We start from the raw sequence: 21442 nt of genomic DNA on the forward strand, positions 1-21442 counted from the left end.
ATCTACCATACTAATCATTAAAAGTTAAAATTTTGTGATTATATCTAAAACTCAGATATTCCCTAGTATTGCAAGTTTCTCAATCTCCTAGAAGATTTAAATACTATCTTAATAAAGCAGACTCTGAACTTGATTGTGATAGTATAATGCTGAAAAAGCAAAAGGTATTAATTCTGTCCTGGCTGGGCATGGTGACTCATGCCTGCAATCCTAGCACTTTGGGAGGTGAGGCAGGTGGATCACTTGAGGTCAGGAGTTCGAGATCGGCCTGGCCAACATAGTGAAACCCAGTCTCTACTAAAAATACAAAAATTAGCTGGGCATGGTGGTGGGTGCCTGAAATCTCAGCTACTCAGGAGGCTGAGGCAGGAGAATGTTTAAATCTGGGAGGCAGAGGTTGCAGTGAGCCAAATCGCGCCACTGCACTCAGTCTGGGTGACAGAGTAAGACTCTGTCTCAAAAAAAATAAAAATAAAAATAATAAATAAATAATTCTGTCTTTTTGTGGGAGCAGCTTAGCAAAAGGAAATATCTATCTATATTGAAATCTTTGGAACCAAGCTACAACACTATTGCAAACATTCACTGTATATATGCAACACATGTATTTGGATTTTGACGTATTTCCTCTTGCAGGTTTATAGTAGACTTCCTAGAAGCAAGATTAATTTCTGAGCCATAGTGGCAACTCCTGCAAAATAAGATATAGGGCTCTGCACAAACTATGTGATCAATAAATATCTGCTAAACTCATAAACACTGTAATTATCATAATGTTTAGAAAAAAATGTGAATGAGGATTATGAGTGAGTAATAACGTCTTCAGGATCAAGGGCTATTACTTTTTGGAGTTTGGGATCATCGTCCTACTCCATGTCTACTCTGGTGCTGGTTTATCAACTCACTGCTTCCTACACTGAAGAGGTCTTGGTATTTAAAAAAACGTCAGCAGAACTAAACAGTACATTTAGTGGCATCGCCTATTTACATTCTGGCACAAGCTCCTGATCTCACTGCAAACCAGTAAGTCTGCACTGGCACTGATCTGCAGGCTGTATTTTGAGAAGCATGGTTCCATACTAGAACGACAGCTGGACTAATAATAATGATGATGATGCTACCAATTAGCATTTACAGAGTGATTATCGCACACCAGACGCTATGTTCAGCACTTAAGCACTTTACATGGTTTACTTCATTTAAACTGTTAAGGACCCCATGAGGGTTTGCTTTATTATTTCCATTTTTCAAGTGAGGAAATGTAAGCCTTCAGAGGTTTAGTTAATTTATACAGCTACTAGAAGATCATCTGTGGGAGAGCAGGTGCTTGAAGTCAGGCAGTCTGATCTCTGCTCAACCCCAGGTAGGTGGACAGTATATATGCTTTACCATATAACCATACTGCTTCCTGACTATGTTACATATTGCTTCCAGACTACATTTTAAAAAATGGGCTCGAGTTGCACCACTGTGGGTTTAAGAAATACTTGACACTAAGGGAGATGTCAGGAGTCTGGAAGGAATGCCATAAAACACAAAAGCATGGTATAGATAGATTTGTAAATCTTTTTTATACATTTGAAAACTACGGTTCTTACTGGGCACACAAAGTTACAGTCAAATATTTAATTCACTTTTCTCTCAGGCATGGTATGCTTTAACTGAAACAATGGATCAAATCACTACGGGGACTTTTAGAAGGTCACTTGTTTGTTTGCCTTTTTTTTTAACAGGCTCAAATCTCCCAAAAATATATCCTATTTGGTTTTCAGTATCAATTTAAAGCCTTTCTGGAAAAAGATAAGGTGAAAGTTCAAAATTTATTTTAAAATCCTTATTTCTAGACTTGTAACAAGTTGATTGCTTTGATTTTAAGTAAGCAAATCTAGTTAATTAGCTTTTAAAAAATACTCAAGGCCCGGGCAGTGGTTCACACCTGTAATCCCAGCACTTTGGAAGGCCAAGGAGGGCAGATCATCTGAGGTTGGGAGTTAGAGACCAGCCTGACCAACATGGTGAAACCCTGTCTCTACTAAAAATACAAAATTAGCCAGGCGTGGTGGCGAATGCCTGTAATCCCAGCTACTTGGGAGGCTGAGGCAGGAGAATCACTTAAACCTGGCAGACGCAAGTTGCAGCAAGCCAAGATTGTGCCATTGCACTCCAGCCTGAGTAACGAAAGTGAAACTCGGTCTCAAAACAAACAAACAAACAAACAAAAATTCAAAAAAAAGATCAACTTTTAATTCAATGTTGATTCATATCAGATACAACCAACCTTGTATTGACTATTGATTGAATATGCAATATTATAACGATAAGAACAGATACTACACTTGATCTTAGCCAAAAGGCTGAGAGGTGACAAACACAATACTGAATATTGTATTGCACATTGTATTGCAGGTTGAATAAACAACCCTGCACAAATTTTTAAAAAAGAATCCTTACATTCTAAGGGCACTTAAAACAATTTTAGGATTGGGGCAGTATCTCATGCCTGTAATCCCATCATTTTCAGAGGCCAATTTGAGCCAAGAGTCTGAGATCAGCCTGGCCAACATTGCAAGACCCTGTCTCTATTAAAAAAAATTTTTTTAACGTATATACAGAAAGACTTCCCGAACTCAATCAATGTTTGTGTACAGTACTAACATACCACTCCCCACAAATAAGTGTGTAAGTCAAAGGTATTGTCAGGAGTTCAAATGACTGGACCACTCAGTGCTTTGTGATATTATTTTGATGATTTTTTGACTGCATAACATTCCAAAAACTAATTCACTCTGAGTAGAAGCAGAGTTAAGAAAGTATGCTAAAAGACTAATTTGGCTTAGTTAAGTAATCTAGTTAGCTATCTGAGAAAAATGTGTGAGATTCAATAAAAGCTGAGATTTAAAGAACAGGTTACTGCTCGTCTCCCCAAGTTAATATATTTTATCTAAGACATACACAAAATGAACTTTATTCATCTCTCTTATTTTTTTTTTGAGATGGAGTTTCGCTCTTGTTACCCAGGCTGGAGTACAATGGTGCGATCTCGGCTCACCGCAACGTCCGCCTCCTGGGTTCAAGCAATTCTCCTGTCTCAGCCTCCTGAGTAGCTGGGATTACAGGCACACGCCACCATGCCCAGCTAATTTCCTTTTTGTATTTTTAGTAGAGACGGGATTTCACCATGTTGACCAGGATGGTCTCGATCTCTTGACCGCGTGATCCACCCGCCTCGGCCTCCCAAAGTGCTGGGACTACAGGCGTGAGCCACCGCGCCCGGCCATCTCTTTTTTTTTTTTTTTAAATAAGTATTTGCTTGAGGCATAATCATGATCAACTTCTAAAGTTATATTTTACTTGATTTGTTGTCCCAAGTGGAGACAAAAAACCCATAAATAGCAGCAGGCATGGTGGCTCATGCCTGTAATCCCAGCACTTTGGAAGGCTGAGGCGGGAGGAGGCCAGGAGCTCCAGTCCAGCCTAGGCAATGTAGCAAGACTCTATATCTAAAAAAAATTTTTTCATTTTTTTAACACATAAAGATTTCTGTTGTTGTTAACAAAGTAATGGGTAGTCATTTTACGTTAACTTTAATAAAACAATAATAGAAAGATGAACTATGTGATGCATACTACGGTGGATAGAGAAAAATAATCATTTCAGGAAATGCCAATGCATGAACTCCTCAGGAGCAGGAACTCTTACATTAACCCTCCCACATCTGCAGCTCCCTTTTCTGAACACTGGTCTTTAGTCTCTCTGGGTTCTTCCACCTTCAGCCCCTCTCCCCACAATATAAAATGTGCATACCCTCAGGGTTCTATCCTTTACCCTCTTATTCTGCTTAATATCAGTGGAGAAAATCATCACATTTTAACTTCAATTACTAAATGCTTAATCCCTATTTCTATCTTCATCTCAAACTTCTTCCTTTAGTTCCAGACCCACATGTCCAACCACAACTACTTATGGGACTGTCTAGTGTACATGACAGGCGCCTCAAACTGAACACATCATCTACCCCACTTCTTAAACTTCTCAAAAATTTTTTTCTTATTTTGCATTGCAGAGTTCAGTGAATAGCAGAACCATCTACCGTATCAACCGACTGTCATCCCTGGCTTCTTGTTCTTCATCTCCAGTGTCACCAAGATCTGCCAATTCTACCCCTTTCAGAGGCCCCCTCCTTCTTATTCCCACCATCGCTTTCTTAGTTATCTTTGCATTTCTTCACTGAACTTCAACAACATCTCCAATTTTTTTTTCCTTGTGTCAGTTTGCTGAGAATGATGTTCTCCAGAGTCATCCATGTCTCCAACATCTCCAATTTTTTTTTTTGTCTCTCATTTAGGCTCCCCACCAATCTGTCATGTGAGTGTTGCCAGTGATCCTTTTCAAGATGGATCCAGTCACTGACCCAAATCCTCCTTATTACCTTTAAGGAAAATAAATCCACAGTCCTTAGGTGCCTTCTGATTTAGCCCACATTTGCCTTTCTGGCCTTACTTCCTCCCATTTTCTTCTAACACACATGAAGTATTCTCCATTTCAGCCACAATAAACCACTGCTTTCTCCTACCTTCGTTATTCTCCTGCCTTCGTGCCTCTGCCTAGGCTGTTCTGCTTCGGAAGCTTCTGGTCATTTCCTGTTCACCCTTTATGATCTGCAATTCCAAAGCCCAGAAGTACATTGTGAATGTGGAATCAATGTTTTCTCTATGCCTAAGTCAGTAACAGCCCTTTACATTAAAAATTTCATTATGATACACGATAGTAATAGCACCTGGTTTTCCCAAAGGGGCAAAGCTAGAAATTAATGCAGTGACCCCTAACTAAAGGTTTGTCCTCTCTATTATTTCCCTACTTAAATTATCAGGTACACAGTGAAGCCCACTGTGTGCTAAAAGCAACACAGAGGAAGAGTAAGACATACACTTAGCTCTAAAAATATTTAATCTAATCAGAGGTACAAGATCCATATACATGAAAAGAGATAAAATTTTATAAGAAAGCATACTGTAGAGTTAAATGCTAAATTGTGTAGCACCCCCAGTAGGAGAGAGAAGTGCATTTAGTGGGCATTAGCCTAATCCTGAAAGACTTTATAGAAACTGGGGCAACAGGGTCCTGCAGTCCCTTTTATATTATGGACGGGTAAAGGGCTGAGAGATAGACATTCTATGGGAGTGCAACAAATTGAATGTAGACCATAACGGGTCTGGAGAACAAAGAGGCAGAACACCAAAAGTAGAAATCTGATTGTTTTCCAACTTTGACTGAACTTCTTAAGAGTTTAAGAAAGTATCAGAGAGACAGGAAAAAGTACCCTCACTCTGGTAAAGAAAACAAAAACCTTAAAACCAACAAAAACAATGAAAACTTCCAACTTACCACAGTAAGGCTAGGAGACAGAACTATTGATAACACGTTCATTTGCTACATTTTTTTATCAATTTGCCTTAAATAATGTTAACCTCCGATTAAAGTTATTTTTACTTTGAATTCTGATGTGGCCAAGAGATTTAAATAAGAAAAAGGCTGTATCTGTCTCTCCGTTTTTATTCCCTATCCACAATGCTTCAGTTAAACGTTTAGTGGAATTTGAGAACCACTAGATACTTTGTTAGCAAAGTAAACAATAATGTAACTATTCTAGCTAGTAATGAGCTTGGAGACTTAAAAAATATACACAGAATTTTATTGCTTTTCATTTGACCACTAATGGCAGACTGAACATACAAGTGAAAAGAAATAAAACACAATGGTAGAAAACTCCAAAAAGGTACAATCAATGTCTTTACACACCCACCCTAACTCATTAGCAACTTTCTGATCGCAAGTATTTTCTCCAATAGTAAAGAGTATCCCTATATCCAAAGCAATTTCTCTAAAGTCCTTCTCATTCATTCAACAAATATTTAGCATGTACATTGCACTAGGTGCTAGAGGGAAGAGAAACTGAATATCGTCCCTGCCTTAGACATTTTAGTGCCTTTACTCAATTCCAACCCAGAACCAGTCTGCTTCCATAGGTACCCTGTCCCCTAAAATCAAATGTTGCTTTTCACAGTTGTCTTTACCTGTCACCTAAGGTATTTAAATTCAAAATTGCCTCAAAGTCAACTTCATAGCTACTGATAAAATAATCATTCTGTATGATTACAAAATATTTCACCAATACATAACCCCATTTTTTCCAACCTTAAAACCAAATTCTTTAGTCCTGATTACTTTAGCATAGAGACCTGCACTGCTGTTTCTTCTTTTTTAGAGAATACTCACGCTTTAAAATAAGAATACTTTATTGTTTGAGCAGACTTAATCCTACCTTTTGTCAGTAAGTGCCAGGTGTTTTTTAAAAATTATCTTGTCACTTTTGATTATGATATACTGATGGGCATCACTCTATTTGTATCTGGAATGAAATGACCACTTCGTGATTTTGCTTATCATATGTAAACTAGAACTTGAGAACCACTGGATACAGAAGTATCTTTACTTCTTTAGGTAGTGATCTTTAGACACTTTAAAAATGAAGCCCCTGTCTCTGAATTTCAGGAACAGGTAGTTAAGGTTCCATAAGTGTTTACTTTCCACCCTTAAATTATCATCTTAATACTTCAGCTTAAGAATTATGTGTTCTGTGTCTTAAGAATTATCACGCTGCTTGTCAATATCCACATATAAGCCTTCTTGTTTTGACAATCTGAAAAAGTCCCCACATAGTCTGAGAGGGGGAAAAGCCTAATTTGGCACAATAAAATGTCAGTTTCCATCAAAGATACGCTTCTCACCTTCAATTAACCTCTGAATGATTTCCTTTCTAAGAGGAATAATTCTCCTTGGTGTCCTTGCCATCCAGGGAGTGGAAATCTTTCTAGTGGCAAGATGAAAAATCACTTGCTTGACCCCAGAAGGGGCTCTTCCATTTCCCTCAACTACTCTCTGGAGCAGCAGTTGGATTTAATAGAGGGATCATGATCTCCAGACCTGGGTATTAAATCAATCCTGCAGCCCCCCAACCCCTTGTACCCCCCCCCCCACCCCGCTAAGCCCCCTGCACTTTTTTGCTTATCCTTTTTCTTCTCTCCTCCTCTCCATTTTTCTTTCCTCCTTCCGGCTTTCCTTAACCTGTGATACGCTCCTGGTTGGTTGAATTTTTACAACTTACCAGATAACAATCCCTTGTGATCTTAAAAGCTTCCTTAAAGCAAACCCTGAATCACTGCTTTTTAAAACCCGTGTGAAAGACCATTGTGTGGAATAATGTTACATTTGTTTCACAGCCCTACAAAGTTTGGCTACAAAACCTGTGGGCTGATTCCGTAACTCAGCTGGAAACGCGGAGGATTGAAACAACAACAAAAAAAGAAGCCAGGCGGAATGATCCGACCCGGGCCCCCGGCCTGAAATGGGACACGGGGATGACAAGGCAATGCCGGACGAAGCCATGCTCCTGACTCTCGGGATTCAGGAGACGCGCCCGGCCCACTGGGGGCGACAGCGACGGCGCCGGCGGCTCGCAGCGCTCCCCGCTTGCCGTCCCGGGGGCTCGAGGGACCGCCCCGGCCGGGAGAGACCCCCGATGTGAGCGCTGCCCGCAGGATACCGTCCTCCGGCTGAGGCGTGGCTCCCGGAGCAAGAGGAAACGAGGCCGCCCTCGGCGTATCGGGGTCTGGGCTGGGAACGTCCGCGGCAACTGCGGGCAGGGGGCCCCCAGGCGGCCGCAACAGGTGCGCCAGGGCCGCCCACCCGGCTCGGGTCGTCCCCGCCCCTGCGCCGACCCCCGACCCCTTCCGCCGCCGGGGCCCCGCCGTTACCTGCAGCGGCGGCTCCCGAGTCCCGGGAGGGAGGCCCAGGGCCGGCGGCCTTCCCCGCGGGCAGGCCCACTCGCCCGACGGACGCCGCGGGTCGGCGACGGCGGGGCCCGCAGCCAGCTACCCCAGACGTTGGGGCACAGGTCCCGCGGGGCCGCGGGGGCCGCTAGGGAGGGCGCGACCCCCTGACCAGGCCTCAGGGGAAGTGTCCTGAGCCGGTGACCCGGCCGCCACCCTCACTCCGTGCCCCCGGCGACGCGCGGGTCCTCACGCGCGCCCTCACTTCCTGCAGCTTTTGGTCCCTCCCGCTCGCCGTTCCTCTGGTCCCGCCCACTCCGCCTCTGGGTTGTCAGGGCAACCGTAGCGACGCCGGACCTGGAGGAGAGGAATTGGGAGCTCGGGGGCTCACCCGCGGGGGTCCAGGAGCAGCTGACCATGGAGCCCCAGAGTAAGGGAGGCCCGGGCTGGAGCTGGGGCCGGGGCGGTCGGCCTGGCTGGGGCTCCCTGGGAACGGGTGTGGGCGACACGCGCGCAGCTCCGCTGCCTTCGACTCTTGGGCAGGGAACTACGGTTTGCGTCTCCTCCTCGCGCTTTTGAGGTTGGGCCGCAGGCGCCCGAGGATCTGCACTGAGGAGCCGGGGAAACGGGAGAGCCCCGAGGTATGGGCTGGAGGGCGCAGCGCCCCCAGCGTACGCCTTCCTGAAACCTCTCCCAGACAGTTCCGTTTACTCGTCTTCCAACTGTCATAATTTTAGTTAGTTTGGTAGTTTGGTTTATTCATTGTAAATAGACCATTCTTTTTCTAAAATGTCAGCAGTTAAACACGCCAAGAGGCTGGGTCTTGTATTTATTAGAGACCCCGTCCTCCTCCCCGCCTCCCACCTCACACACTCAGTCTACGACTTAGAGAAAAAAAGTGCTTTGTCTAAGTGTATTTCATTCATTATTAGGGGTTCTACAAATTAGGACATTCAAAAAATGTTCATGTTTTTTTTTTTTTTTTTCTGTTTTCCCATGTTGCTTTTGATGTATGGCAAAAGTCGTGCGGTTTGGAGTTATCAGATCTAACTTGAGCTCTAACTTACAGTTTTTGTTGTTTTACCTTTCCAGGGAATTTGTGCCAAGGCCCTTCTTTCTCTGTCCTGCCTAAGCTGTCTTATTGTTGCTTTTGTTCTCAAAATAAGGGCAGTGTTTTGTGTGGAGACTTAAAAGATCTAAAACCTTTATGGAAGGATGCAATCTGACTCTCAAAACTAGGTCGTCTTTTCTTATACAATTTCAGAAATGAAGTACTCAGACCAAATCTATTCCTGCGGAAAATGTTGACATTTTTAAAGGTCATTCGTTTTCCAGCAAGAAGGTTTCAAATACTTTTTCCTTTTCTTTTAACTCATTTGCTGAGGAGAAAGCGTACAAGTTGTGACTTAATAGTTGCTTGATAGATTTTTGTACAGTATTTGTCATTTGCATTTAAAGCTCTTTAGAGTCTACATTTTTGTCAACCTAGTGAAATAAATTTAGCATACAAAAATGCTCACATTTTTGTCTTATGTCAAACTGATGCCAGGGTGTGTGTATTCCCGCCTTAGAGAAGAAGCGAGTTGAAATATATCTTTTTTTTTTTTTTTTTTTTTTTTTGAGACGGAGTTTCGCTCTTGTTACCCAGGCTGGAGTGCAATGGCGCCATCTCGGCTCACCGCAACCTCCGCCTCCTGGGTTCAGGTAATTCTCCTGCCTCGGCCTCCCGAATAGCTGGGATTACAGGCACGCGCCACCGTGCCCAGCTAATTTTTTTTTTTTTTTTGCATTTTTAGTAGAGACGGGGTTTCACCATGGTGACCAGGATGGTCTCGATCTGTTGACCTCGTGATCCACCCACCTCGGCCTCCCAAAGTGCTGGGATTATAGGCTTGAGCCACCGCGCCCGGCCGAAATATATCTTTTAAAAACAGCAACTTTATTTCTTCAGATTTATGTTATTGTTTACATGTGTAAACTCTAACTTCAAGTTCTTCAGTGTTCACTGTTTATTCATTCGTTCATTTATAGTAGTTACCATGTTACAGCTCTGTTCTAGGGATTGAAAACTGAACAATGAATAGGACAGTGTTCGTTTTGGTCATCCCAGGAAAGCTAAGCAGAGACTTGCTCAAAAGCTACTCAGGTCTTGGTGGGGTTCGGAGATTGGGGGAAGAGGAGATGGACAGAAGTCTCCCAAGAGGAAGTAGTACTAGGTCTGCAGAATGACCCAGCCACGAATGGGGGCAAGGGATTCTAGGCAGTGTGAGTTACTTGTACATAGGCCCTGAGACCTGAGAGCAGCGTGGGTTTGAGGCTAACAGTAGGAAGATTAGTAAAGCTGTAGCTAAGGAGAGGAGGAGGAAAAAACTGGGTTGGGAAGAGGGAGGAGAAATGAGATAAGGCTGCAAAAGTCAACCGGAGCCAGATCAGGAAGGGTCTCTAACCATGTAAAAACGTATTACGTATGTGAAGTATATATTTATGTCTCACGTCATTGGATTTTGAAGTAGAAAATATTTATACCTGGGGAATGACTGTAAATGTATTTCTTTTCACATATTCTTAAATAATTTTATCAATTTAATTTTAAATCATTCAAATAATCATTTATCTTTTTGGTTTTTTGTTTATTTGTTTGTGTTGAGATGGGGTCTTGCTCTGTCACTCAAGCTGGACTATAGTGGTGCAATCCTAGCTCACTGCAACCCTGAACTCTTGGTCTCAAGCAGCACTCTCACCTGAGCCCCCTGAGTAGATGGGACTGTAGGTGTGGAACATCATACCCGGATAATTTTTTTTTAATTTACTTTGCATAGAGATAAGGTCTGGCTGTGTTGCCCAATTTGATCTCGAACCCCTGGCCTCAAGTAATCCTTCTGCCTTGTTCTGCCAAAGTGTTAAGATGGCAGATGTGAACCAGCACACCCAGCTTGGAAATTCTTTTACAGTCTAATAAACATCATTTGGATAAATATTTACTACCACTCATAGTAAATATTTAAAAGGACAAGATTAAATGATTGCTGAGGTTTCTTTTAACTTGGAGATTCATATCCAACCATATTTCACCTTAAACTGAAGTTATTTCCTTCTGGCAAAGATAATGGAAGCACCACAGATGCGACATAACAAGAATTACAGTTGTACATAATTACATTTATGCTGTCAACAATATTATGTTAACAATACATTGTTTATATCAATATTATCTAACATTCTAAGCCCTGTTCCTTTTGTTACTAAGGGGTCTAAAATAACATTTTACAAATATAGTTGAATATAGCATCAGTAAATTGATTATGAGGAAGAATCCTTCATAATTGCTTTTAGGGATTAAACATGTATCTAAGGACAACACCAAGGAACTACTAGAAAGAACCCTCGGGTCAGTCTTACCCGTTCTGTTTCCACACACTTAGTTTTCTGTTACTTTTAGGAATGACCTTTGTTAACTAAGTCATTAAAATCCAATAAACATAAACTCTTCAAACCCCACAGCTGGATCATACTCTGGCAGTAAGCAGAGGAAGGCAGGGGCTACCACTGTTTTACAGAATAATAATAAGTAAATGATCCAAGAAATGACTCCTCAGGGAAGGGACAAATTAAATAAGCTCACAACCTTGGGCTGTTCAGAGCGGCTTTGGCTCTTGGCTTGCACATTTACATCTTTAATTATTTTCTTGCTAAACAAAGTTCAGTGCTGGAAAGATAGCTCACGTATAAAATAACATAGAAAACGTACATCACGTTTCATTTGTTTGGGGTTTTGATGGTTTTTTTTTTTTCTTTTTTCTTTGTTTTTGGAAAATAGTTCAATGTTACTATCAATTCCTAATTTCTTAATGAGTGTCAATACCAAGGGGTGGCTCTGGGGACTCTTTAGCCCAAATCTAAGCAAACATATAATCTGAGTAAAAACTGTGTAAATTTATCAAATACAGCATCAACAGAAGCCCCCAGCTCCCACTTGATGCTGCCTGTTCTGTGAACTCTTGCTATATATATATACTTTAAAAATCTGGGGTTAGTTTAGGCCGAGCAGGCAACAGTTTCCTACTACAAATTTTGTTGTTGTTGTTGTTGTTGTTGTTTTTAGAGAGACAGGATCTTGCTAGGTTGCTCAGGTATGCCTCAAACTCCTAGATTCAAAGGATCCTCCCTCATCAGCCTCCCAGTAGCCCGCACTGCCTACCAGCCTCACATATGTTTTTTAAAGAAATGGTAAATAGAGATCCAAGGTATTCCAGTGACTAAGGGACTGAGGTGAATGACTAAGGGACTGAGGGAGACCTTTCTCTCTGAACCTGTTCCTCCACTAGTCTTTCCAGGCTTCCCTTACTCCAGCCCGAAATGTGAGTCATCCCTGGCTCCTCATTTTTACTCACCAACCCTCACCCACCCTACCCCATCTACCAGCAGGTCTGTTTATTCACTTCCAAAATATACCCCAAATGTGCACCTTCCTCTCCCTCCCTTCTGTAATCGGTGGTACTCCAAGCCACCATGCTACATAAATTATTTTTGGGAACTCTAAAAATTTTTGCATGTCTTCTCCCACTGCTACCTGGAAGCCAGAGTGACCTTTCAAAATATACATCAGATCAGATCGTGTCACTCTCCTGCCAAAAGCCCTCTAAAGTTCTTACAGTGATCTAGCTGCCTCCTCAAACTCATCACACATCTGATCTTAGACATATGCTTTAAGCATATTAGTCTTCTTGTAGTCCCTCAAACAAGCTTCTTTCAGTTCTTCGTCTCTGAACAAGCTTTTTCCTCTGCCAGGATTGCTATTCCCTCCTGCTCTGGCAGGTCTGACTCCTAATGTCCTTCAATCTTTGCTTAAATTTCACCTCCTCAAGCCCTTCCCTGGCTTCCTAAAGTAGTGGTGCCCCCTTCTTTGATGTTATTCTGTCTCTGTGCTTTTCACAGCAATAATCAGAACTTGTAATTATTTTGTTAATATTTAAAATCTAGCTGGACATGGTGGCTCACACCTGTAATCCCAGCACTTTGGGAGGCCAAGACGGGTGGATCACCTGAGGTCAGGAGTTTGAGACCAGCCTGGCCAACATGGTGAAACCCCTGTTCCTACTAAAAATACAAAATTACCCAGGTATGGTGGAGCATGCCTTTAATCCTAGCTACTCACGTGGGTGAGACAGGAGAATTGCTGGAACCTGGGAGGTGGAGGTTGCAGTGAGCCCAGATAGTACCACTGCCTTCCAGCCTGGGAGACAAGAGCAAAACTCTGTCTCCAAAAAAAAAAGCTTTCTTCACTCAACTATAGGGTGACGGAAGAGGTCAGGGGCCCTGTTTGCCCTGTTTGCCATCCTGTCTCTAGTGCCTGACACGGAGTAAACTTTACACATTCATGAATGGATGGCACTGCTGTTCACAGATAGATGCCTTATCTGCTTTTTTTCCCTTAAGAGTATTGTGGTGTACTTAAAAAAAAGAGAGCCATTAATTCTACATTATTCTACAACACAAAGGGCTGTGCTCCAGTGAAATTTGAAGTGCCTCTTGTGGAGTGTGCTTTGAGTAAAGTTCATTTATATCAGGTGCTTATAAATGTCAGGTCGATTACAAATATGGTGCTCCATTTTCTTTTCTAACTTAAGTGAGATGTTTTAAGAGTCTCATTCTATCAGGTAAGATTAAGGAAAGAGGCAAGTAATCTTTTTTTTTGGATCAAGCAGCCTCAAGGTCCTAAGACCTAAACATTTTTGCACTGCCAGGCACTACATGCTCATTAATTATCTGGGAGACTGGTAAGGATATAAAAGTAATTTCTTCTTTAAGCCCAGGAATCATTTAAAAAATATGTGTAACTTTTTTTTTTTTCTCACGTAGTCTTAGCTACTGAAGAAAATTCTATCAATTAGGTTATAATTCAAGTCTCATCAAGAAATAAATGCTTATGTAAATCAAGATTAAAACTTTAAAAAAAAAACATTGTCAAAGCAGCATTTTTAAACAGTCATGTTTTAAAATCCCCATCAAAATGCTAAAATTCCTTGTGATTCTGACCTCTGATGCTGTCAGCCACGGGAGGAGGCAAAACGACTTGAGGCTTGAAGCTGTGTCTTTCCCGAAGCTCAGGTCCACAAGACACGCTCTCCAGGTGGAGGCTGCTCCTCAGAACTCAGGCTTTACTTCTTGACGGGAGAAGGAAGCAGTGTTAAAACTTGTCTATTCTGAACTAGCCAACCAGATTAAAGGAGGGGTTTGTGCATACCAACCTCATCCCAGAATGACCTGAGTGACTCATTACATACAGACGGTGGTGCAGACTCATTAACAAGTAAACAACTCACACCAGTGCTCTGTGCTCACAGGGCTGGGAGGTGGAGGTTGCAGTGAGCCCAGACAGTACCACTGCCTTCCAGCCTGGGAGACAAGAGCAAAACTCTGTCTCCAAAAAAAAAAAAGCTTTCTTCACTCAACTATAGGGTGACGGAAGAGGTCAGGGGCCCTGTCTGCCCTGTTTGCCATCCTGTCTTCTCTTAAGGGTATTTCTCTTAAGGGAGGCTGGAAGAAGGGAGGAGGCATTCCTTTCTCCCAGAGGCAGGTGCCAATTCCTTTTGCTGTGCCCCAGCCCCCTTCCAAGTTGTTAGAAACTCTTCCACGGCTTTTCTCTGGAAGGACCTCTTCTCCCCACAGTCCTGCCTCCTCCCCCTGCCTGTCCACCTATTTGTCCTTTAAGACCTCTCTTGGCCAGGCGCAGTGGCTTTCACCTGTAATCCCAGCCCTTTGGGAGGCTGAGACGGATGGATCACCTGAGGTCAGGAGTTGGAGGACAGCCTAGCCAGCAGGGTGAAACCCCGTCTCTACTAAAAATACAAACCTTAGCCAGGCGTAGTGGTGCATGCCTGTAATCCCAGCTACTGTGGAGTTAGAGGCAGACGAATCACTTGAACCCAGGAGGCAGAGGTTGCAGTGAGCCTGGATTGCACCACTGCACTCCTGCCCGGGCAACAGAGTTAATGAGACTCCGTCTCAAAACAAAACAGAAAACCTTTCTTAGACATCACTATCTCTTAGAAACTGTGTGTATATTTACCCTCCACCACCCCAAGTCAAGAGTTAATTTCTTCCTCCTCATACTGTGTCTGCAGGGTATTAATACTTTTGTCAGTCCAACCTGTAATCTATATTTTCAACTCTCCCTTGAGAAGTTTTCTTGAGACAGGGATAAGATCTTCTCTCTAGACTCTAGTGAATCCTTTTATTCATGCTGGTGTAAGTAAATGAAGAAATGGGATGATCAGTCACAGACTTTCAGTTTTTAAAATGACCTCACAGGTCTAGTCAGCCTGAGAGGAACGAACAGGTTACTTAGCTTATTCAGCTACTTGGGAAGCTGAGGTGGGAGAATTGATTGAGCCTGGCGGTTTGGATGCAGCCTGGGCAACAAGTGGAGACCCGATCTCTAATTTTTTAAGTTTTTATCTTTTAAATTTAAATTAACGTATTCAGGCTAGTTCTTTACTTTAGTTCTCTACTGAAGTAATTCACCCAAAATTAAGACTAGCATTGCTAGTTTAGTGTATTACTCCTCTCTAGGCTGTTTATTTATTTATTTTTGAGACAGAGTTTTGCTCTTGTCCCCCAGACTGGATTGCAGTGGTGCAATCTAGGCTCACTGCAACCTCCACCTCCCAGATTCAAGCGATTCCCTTGCCTCGACCTCACATTTAGCTGGGATTACAGGCTCATGCCACCACTTCCAGCTAATTTTTGTATTATTAGTAAAGATGGGGTTTTACCATGTTGGCCAGGCCGGACTGGAACTCCTGACCTCGGGTGATCCGCCTGCCTCGTCTTTTTCCGAAGTGCTGGGATTACAGGTATGAGACACCACGCCAGGCTGATTTTTATATTTTTAATTGAAATGGATGGATATTTTAGAAAGTATAAATTTGAAGCATATAGCTTGATGACAGATTTCCAAATTGAGCATTCTCAGTCATTACCACCCATATAAAAATAGAGAACATTCCTTGCACCCCAGAAACTTTTTATACCTTTCTCGTTATCCTCCTCATCAGGGTAACCGCTATTGGTATTTCTTTCACCATGGATCAATTTCATGTTTTTGAACTTTATTTAAAGGGAGTGATAGTGTGTACTTGCCCCCCACCCCCACTTTGGCTTATCTTGCTTAACATTTTACCTGTGAGCTTCAACCAGGCTGTTACATGTAGCAGTAAGTAGTTCGTTCTTTTTTATTGTTACATAGTATTCTTTTGTGTGAATGTCCAATGATTTACTTATCTGTTCTTTTGTTCATGGATTTGGATTGTTTTCAGTTTGGGGCTATTAGAAATAATACTTCTGTAAGTATTCTCGTACATGTCTTAATCATACTGCTGTAAGTATTCTCGTACATGTCTTGGTGCACACGTGTGCATTTCTGTTGAATTTATAGCTAGGAGTGGAACCGCTGAGTCATGTTGTGTCCCCAGTGTTAGAGTTGTACCAGCTGTGTATGACAGAGCTCCTATCAAGCAGAGTCCCATGAGAATTAAAAAAAGAAAGAGTTCCCGTTGCTCTACATCCTTGACTATGCTTGGCCCTTTGCTGTTTCTAAATTTTGCCAGTGTAATGGCCACGCAGAGGTATCTCATTGTGGTTTAAATTATATCCCTGCTGATTAATGATATTAAACACCTTTTCATGTGTTTTCATAGGCTACTTGATTGTCCTTCCATGACGTGCTTGTTTAAGTCTTTTGCCCCTCTTTCTACTTGGTAATCTACTCCACAAAGTCTAAAATATTTACTCTCTGGCCCTTTACAGGAGGCTTGCTGACCCCTGCTCTACAGTGCACCGCTGAGCAAGTTCTGGCATTTGAGTTCCTTGAGTTCAGGCCCCCTTTAGATCCAGGTTTCAGTCAACCAACCAAGCAACATATTAGAGTCACTCCCAACTGCTTGAGCAGAGGATTCCAGAATCTCTGTTTAGCACATCCCATTAACTCAGCCTGGTCCAACTTTTTTTTTTTTTTTTTGTCTTTTACCTGATCCTACACCCTTAGGAATAATTTCTATTAATATTATCCAGTTTCTTGTCACTATAAATCAGCAAAACCTTATACTTGTTGCGTATCGCACCTCCCCGCAGGTCATGCTTTTTACCTTACTATCTGCGTTTTGCTGGGACTTAAGTCTTGTTTCAGGTCAAAATTAATTAGAGGTGGTAGGGCAGGTTGTAAGGAGCATCAGCAGTTTCCTGCAAAGTAGCTCCCTCAGGGGAGGCCTTTACAGCCTCTTCAACTAAGGGAAGACTAACCTCAGAAATGGAGCGAAGAGCTGCTTCTACTGGGACGGAGACTCAGCAGAATTTAGGGGCTTCAGGTTTCCAGCTTCATTGGATTCTGTCCTCATCACTCCATCCTAATTTTCAGGGTCTTGCTCCTTTCCAGCCAATGCCCTGACTGTAACATAAGAGACCTTGAGATTAAGAATTTGATTTATCTTGTAATTAAGCCACCCGTATGATTAGACTTGGGTTTGTTTAGAATCTAAGATTTCTTGGAAGTTTTGGCCGTGCGACTACAGGAGATAATTTCTTTTTAAGGCAGCCACAGTGCGTTCTTGACCCTGAGCTTGGAATTTAAAGTCACAAATTCATCATCGTTTTCTTTCCTGAAGCTCTCTAGCGCTCTGGAAAGAAGTCAAGTAACCCTGTAATACATCTTGTTTTTACTGCAGAGTTCTAAGGCAGCAACTACTTGGTTATCCCAAGTCTTGCTCTCTATAGGCATCTGATGATGGGAATCTAGTTGATTATTTTTTTTTAAGTTTTTTTTTTGTCACTGCAGGCAGTGTGACCCCCTACAGCTGGGTATCATAACTGTCTTTACATCTTATTAGACTGGAGAAACAAGTCAGATAACTAACTGAGCATTGTGCCAATTCAGAACACTCTTCCTCAAGATTCCGTTCTCTGGATCTCACTCACTTCTGTACTAATATTCGTATCAGTTGGGGTTAATCTAAAAGGCAGAACCACTGTGATTGATATAAGGGGTTTGTGATGGGAGTTAGATCTGACACAGTTGTGGGAGCCGGAGGAGAAGCCAATGCAAAAACTGCTGTCTCTTCAGCCGGTGTTGGGCCTGATGTTGCTCTAAGTCAGCAGGGCCACACCTTGGGAAGAAAATATTGATAAGGAGTTGGGAAGGGTAAGGACAAAAATTGGAGCCCATGAAGAAAAACTGGAACTTGTGAGGATAAACTGGACCCCTGTCTATCTCTTACTGCCTCCAACTTCACTGATAACGTGAGCACTTTGAGCAGCAACTGAAGGAGGAGATCTGGACAATTTCAGAACTACCCCATGACAGCAGTGTGTACAGACTGTCACAGTGTCTGGCGCCCTTAGCCTTGAGAAGAAAATAATGGCTACTGCCCTTTTCCCTTCCCAGATCTCCCAGACATTTCTCCTGGGGCTAACCCTCCTCTAGAACCATACAGGGGAGGGAATTCTGAGGGAGTTCTTAGTGCAGGTAAGTTGACACAGTATAAAACCACCAAACCCTTTATCAGATTATTAGATTAAGGAAGTTCCTATCTACTCTAGATTGGCTAACATATTTTACTAAGGGTTTTTTTTTTTTTTTTCCTATCATGAAGGAGTATCGAATTTCATCATTGCTTTTCGGTATCTATTGAGATGATAATCTTTTAAAAATGTTAATGTTACTTACCTTGAGATATTTTCAAATGTCAAACTAACCTTACATTAAAAGAATAAACCGCACATGACTATGGTGTATATCCTTTCTATAGATTGCTGGATTTAATGTGTGATTTTTTTTTTTTTTTTTTTTTTTGAGAGAGAGGGTCTCTGTCATCCAGGCTGGAGTGCGGTGGTATGAACATGGCTCACTGCAGCCTTGACTTCCTAGGCTCAAGCAATCCTCTTGCCTCAGCCCGCTGTGTAGCTGGGATCACAGAACGTGTATGACCACACCTGGCTAGTTTTTTAATTTTTGAGACGGAGTTTCACTCTTGTTACCCAGGCTGGAGTGCAATGGCACGATCTCCGCTCACTGCAGCCTCTGCCTCCTGGGTTCAGGCAATTCTCCTGCCTCAGCCTCCTGAGTAGCTGGGATTACAGGTGCGCACCACCATGCCCAGCTAATTTTTTGTATTTTTAGTAGAGATGGGGTTTCACCATGTTGACCAGGATGGTCTTGATCTCTTGACCTCATGATCCACCCTCCTCGGCCTCCCAAAGTGCTGGAATTACAGGCGTGAGCCACCGCACCCGGCCCAATTTTTTTTTTTTTTTAATATTTTGAGCTGGAGTCTCACTTTGTTCCCCAGGCTATGCTTGCCCTACCCTAGCTTTTCCTCTGTATTATTAGACATGGCTTCAGTGTCCTTGAACTGCAAGGAATTAGCATTGATTGCAGTATTAGTAAAACCTGTCTTCTACTCATCATCAAAAGTCAGTCTTTTTTTTTTTTGAGACAGAGTTTCACACTGCCGCCCCAGCTGGAGTGCAATGGTGCCATCTCAGCTCACTGCAACCTTCGCCTCCCAAGTTTAAGGGATTCTTCTGCCTCAGCCTCCTGAGTAGCTGGGATTACAGCCACACATCACCATGCCCAGCTAATTTTTGTATTTTTAGTAGAGATGGGGTCTTACCATGTTGGTCAGTCTGGACTCAAACTCCTGAACTCTTGATCTGCCTGCTTCAAGCAATTCTCCCACCTTGGCCTCCCGAAGTGCTGGGAATTATAGGCATGAACCACTGCACCCAGCTTTATGTGCTTTCTTTTTTTTTAGATTGAGTCTAGCTCTCTCATCCAGGCTGGAGTGCAGTGGAGTGAACTCGGCTCACTGCATCCTCCACCTTAGCCTCCAGGGTAGCTGGGACTACAGAAACGTGCCACCATGCCCGGCTAATTTTTTTGTATTTTTAGTAGAGACAGGGTTTCACGGGGTTAGCCAGGATGGTCTTGATCTCCTGACCTCATGATCCGCCTGCCTCAGCCTCCCGAAGTGTTGGGATTACAGGCGTGAGCCACTGCACCTGGCCTTAATATACTATTTTAAAAAATGACTTTTGGGTTTGCGTTCATGTGACTGATTAGCCAGTAGTTTTACTTTTTGTAATTTTTTTTAGATTACTTTTGGAATCAAGTTTATTGTAATCTCAAAAAATGTGCATGGCTCTGTTCCCTTTATTTTTGTTCTCTTAAAGGTTTCTGTAGCCTGTAGTCCCAGCTACTCAGAAGGCTGAGGTGGAAGGATCACTGGAATGTGACTGAGAATAGCCACTGTACTCCAGCCTGGGCAACATCTGAGACTCTGTCACTATGTCATTTTATAATTCTATAATGTTGGTGTTACTTTTCCCTTTAATTGAATAATTCACCAATGAAGCCCACAGGGACTGGGAATTGTTTTTGTGGGGAAGTTTAAATTATGGATTCTATTTATTTAATAGACATAGGAGTTTACATACTATTTCTGTTTGGTTTTGATAAGTTGTGTTTTTCAAACAGTAGTTGTACAACCTTTTAATTTGTTTCTACCTGTAATAATTCTTTTAAATATCTTTTAAAAAATGACTTTTCGTGATGAGTAGGACATAGGTTTTACTGATGCTACAATCAGTATTAATTCCTTGCCGTTCAAGACACTGAGACTGTCTAATAATACAGAGGCAGAACTTGGATTTGGGAGATAACTATGCCTCTTGTACTCTCTGTGACAAGTCTAGCTTCAATGTGAAGTTTGTCTTAATCTCAAAACATGAGCTTGGCTCTGTTCCCTCTATTTTCTCTTAAAAGTTTCTGCAGCCTCTAATCCCAGCTACTCAGAAGGCTGAGGTGGGAGGATCTGTTGAGGCCAGGGGTTCAAGGCTGTTTAGTGAAATAAAGAATCAGGAATGAGCATTCCCCTAATACAATTACGAAATTAAAATCACCTAAAGCTTTGGGGCTGCTTAGAAAGCCCAGAAAGAAGTGCCAAATGAGAAAATAAATTCAGTGGAAAAACTCACCTGAAGGTATCATGGTCAGCTGGGTTTACACCCCTTTGATGCACTTCATTCACATCCTGTACATCCCACAAAGACTCGCTCTTTCTAAAGGTTTTGGTTCACGTGCACAATAGAATAGCAGCAATCAACATTAGCCTGAGGGCTGGCTAGTCTTTAATATTCCACTGATTCAAAGAAATGATGTTTTTCCCCTCATTTCTAAAGATCTCCCAGGTCCATTACAAAAAAAAGAAGGAGCAGCCAGGCATAGTGGCTCATGCCTGTAATCCCAGCACTTTGGGAGGCCAAGGTGGGCAGATCACCTGAGGTCAGGAGTTCGAGACCAGCCTGGCCAACATGGCAAAACCCTGTCTCTACTAAAAATACAAAAATTAGCAGGGCATGATGGTATGCGCCTGTAATCCCAGCTACTAGGGAGGCTGAAGCAGGAGAATTGCTTGAACCGGGAGGCAGAGGTTGCAGTGAGCCAAGATCATGCCACTGCACTCCAGCCTAGGAGACAGAGCGAGATTCTGTCTCAGAAAAAAAAAAAAAAATCTTCCATGAAGCGCTTTACTAGTGTTTGTTTCTATTTAGCATTAAAC

The 21442-nt window shown here is 42.5% G+C and overlaps 2 protein-coding genes and 1 pseudogene across 20 annotated transcripts in view; 1 reads left to right on the plus strand and 2 right to left on the minus strand.

The window, feature by feature from the left end:
• Positions 1-8380, minus strand: part of DHX32 (DEAH-box helicase 32 (putative)) — a 57388-nt gene extending 49008 nt beyond the window's left edge. Inside the window, exons 1-2 of one of the 3 annotated variants that reach the window (XM_035269421.3) lie at positions 8221-8380; positions 4574-4658 (exon numbers count right to left, since the gene is read on the minus strand). The gene's annotated coding sequence lies outside the window, so the exon portion shown is untranslated. Of the gene's footprint in view, positions 1-4573; positions 4659-7814; positions 8119-8220 lie in introns of those variants that run through there. The other 2 variants (XM_008978887.4, XM_002756701.5) reach the window with 2 other exon arrangements.
• On the minus strand, positions 2230-2366 carry LOC118146628 (U2 spliceosomal RNA; annotated as a pseudogene).
• Positions 7403-21442, plus strand: part of FANK1 (fibronectin type III and ankyrin repeat domains 1) — a 129352-nt gene continuing 115312 nt past the window's right edge. For 12 of the 17 annotated variants that reach the window (XM_078346732.1, XM_078346733.1, XM_035269432.3 and 9 more), the window contains exon 1: positions 8163-8259. Coding sequence is in view for 8 of the 17 variants with exons in the window: in XM_035269445.3 (XP_035125336.2) it covers positions 8247-8259 (13 nt within the window). In the remaining 9 variants the exon portion in view is untranslated. Of the gene's footprint in view, positions 7728-8162; positions 8471-21442 lie in introns of those variants that run through there. The other 5 variants (XM_078346734.1, XM_035269436.3, XM_078346735.1 and 2 more) reach the window with 2 other exon arrangements.

This window comes from Callithrix jacchus, chromosome 12, assembly GCF_049354715.1.
Source record: "Callithrix jacchus isolate 240 chromosome 12, calJac240_pri, whole genome shotgun sequence".
Classification (NCBI taxonomy): Eukaryota; Metazoa; Chordata; class Mammalia; order Primates; family Cebidae; genus Callithrix; species Callithrix jacchus.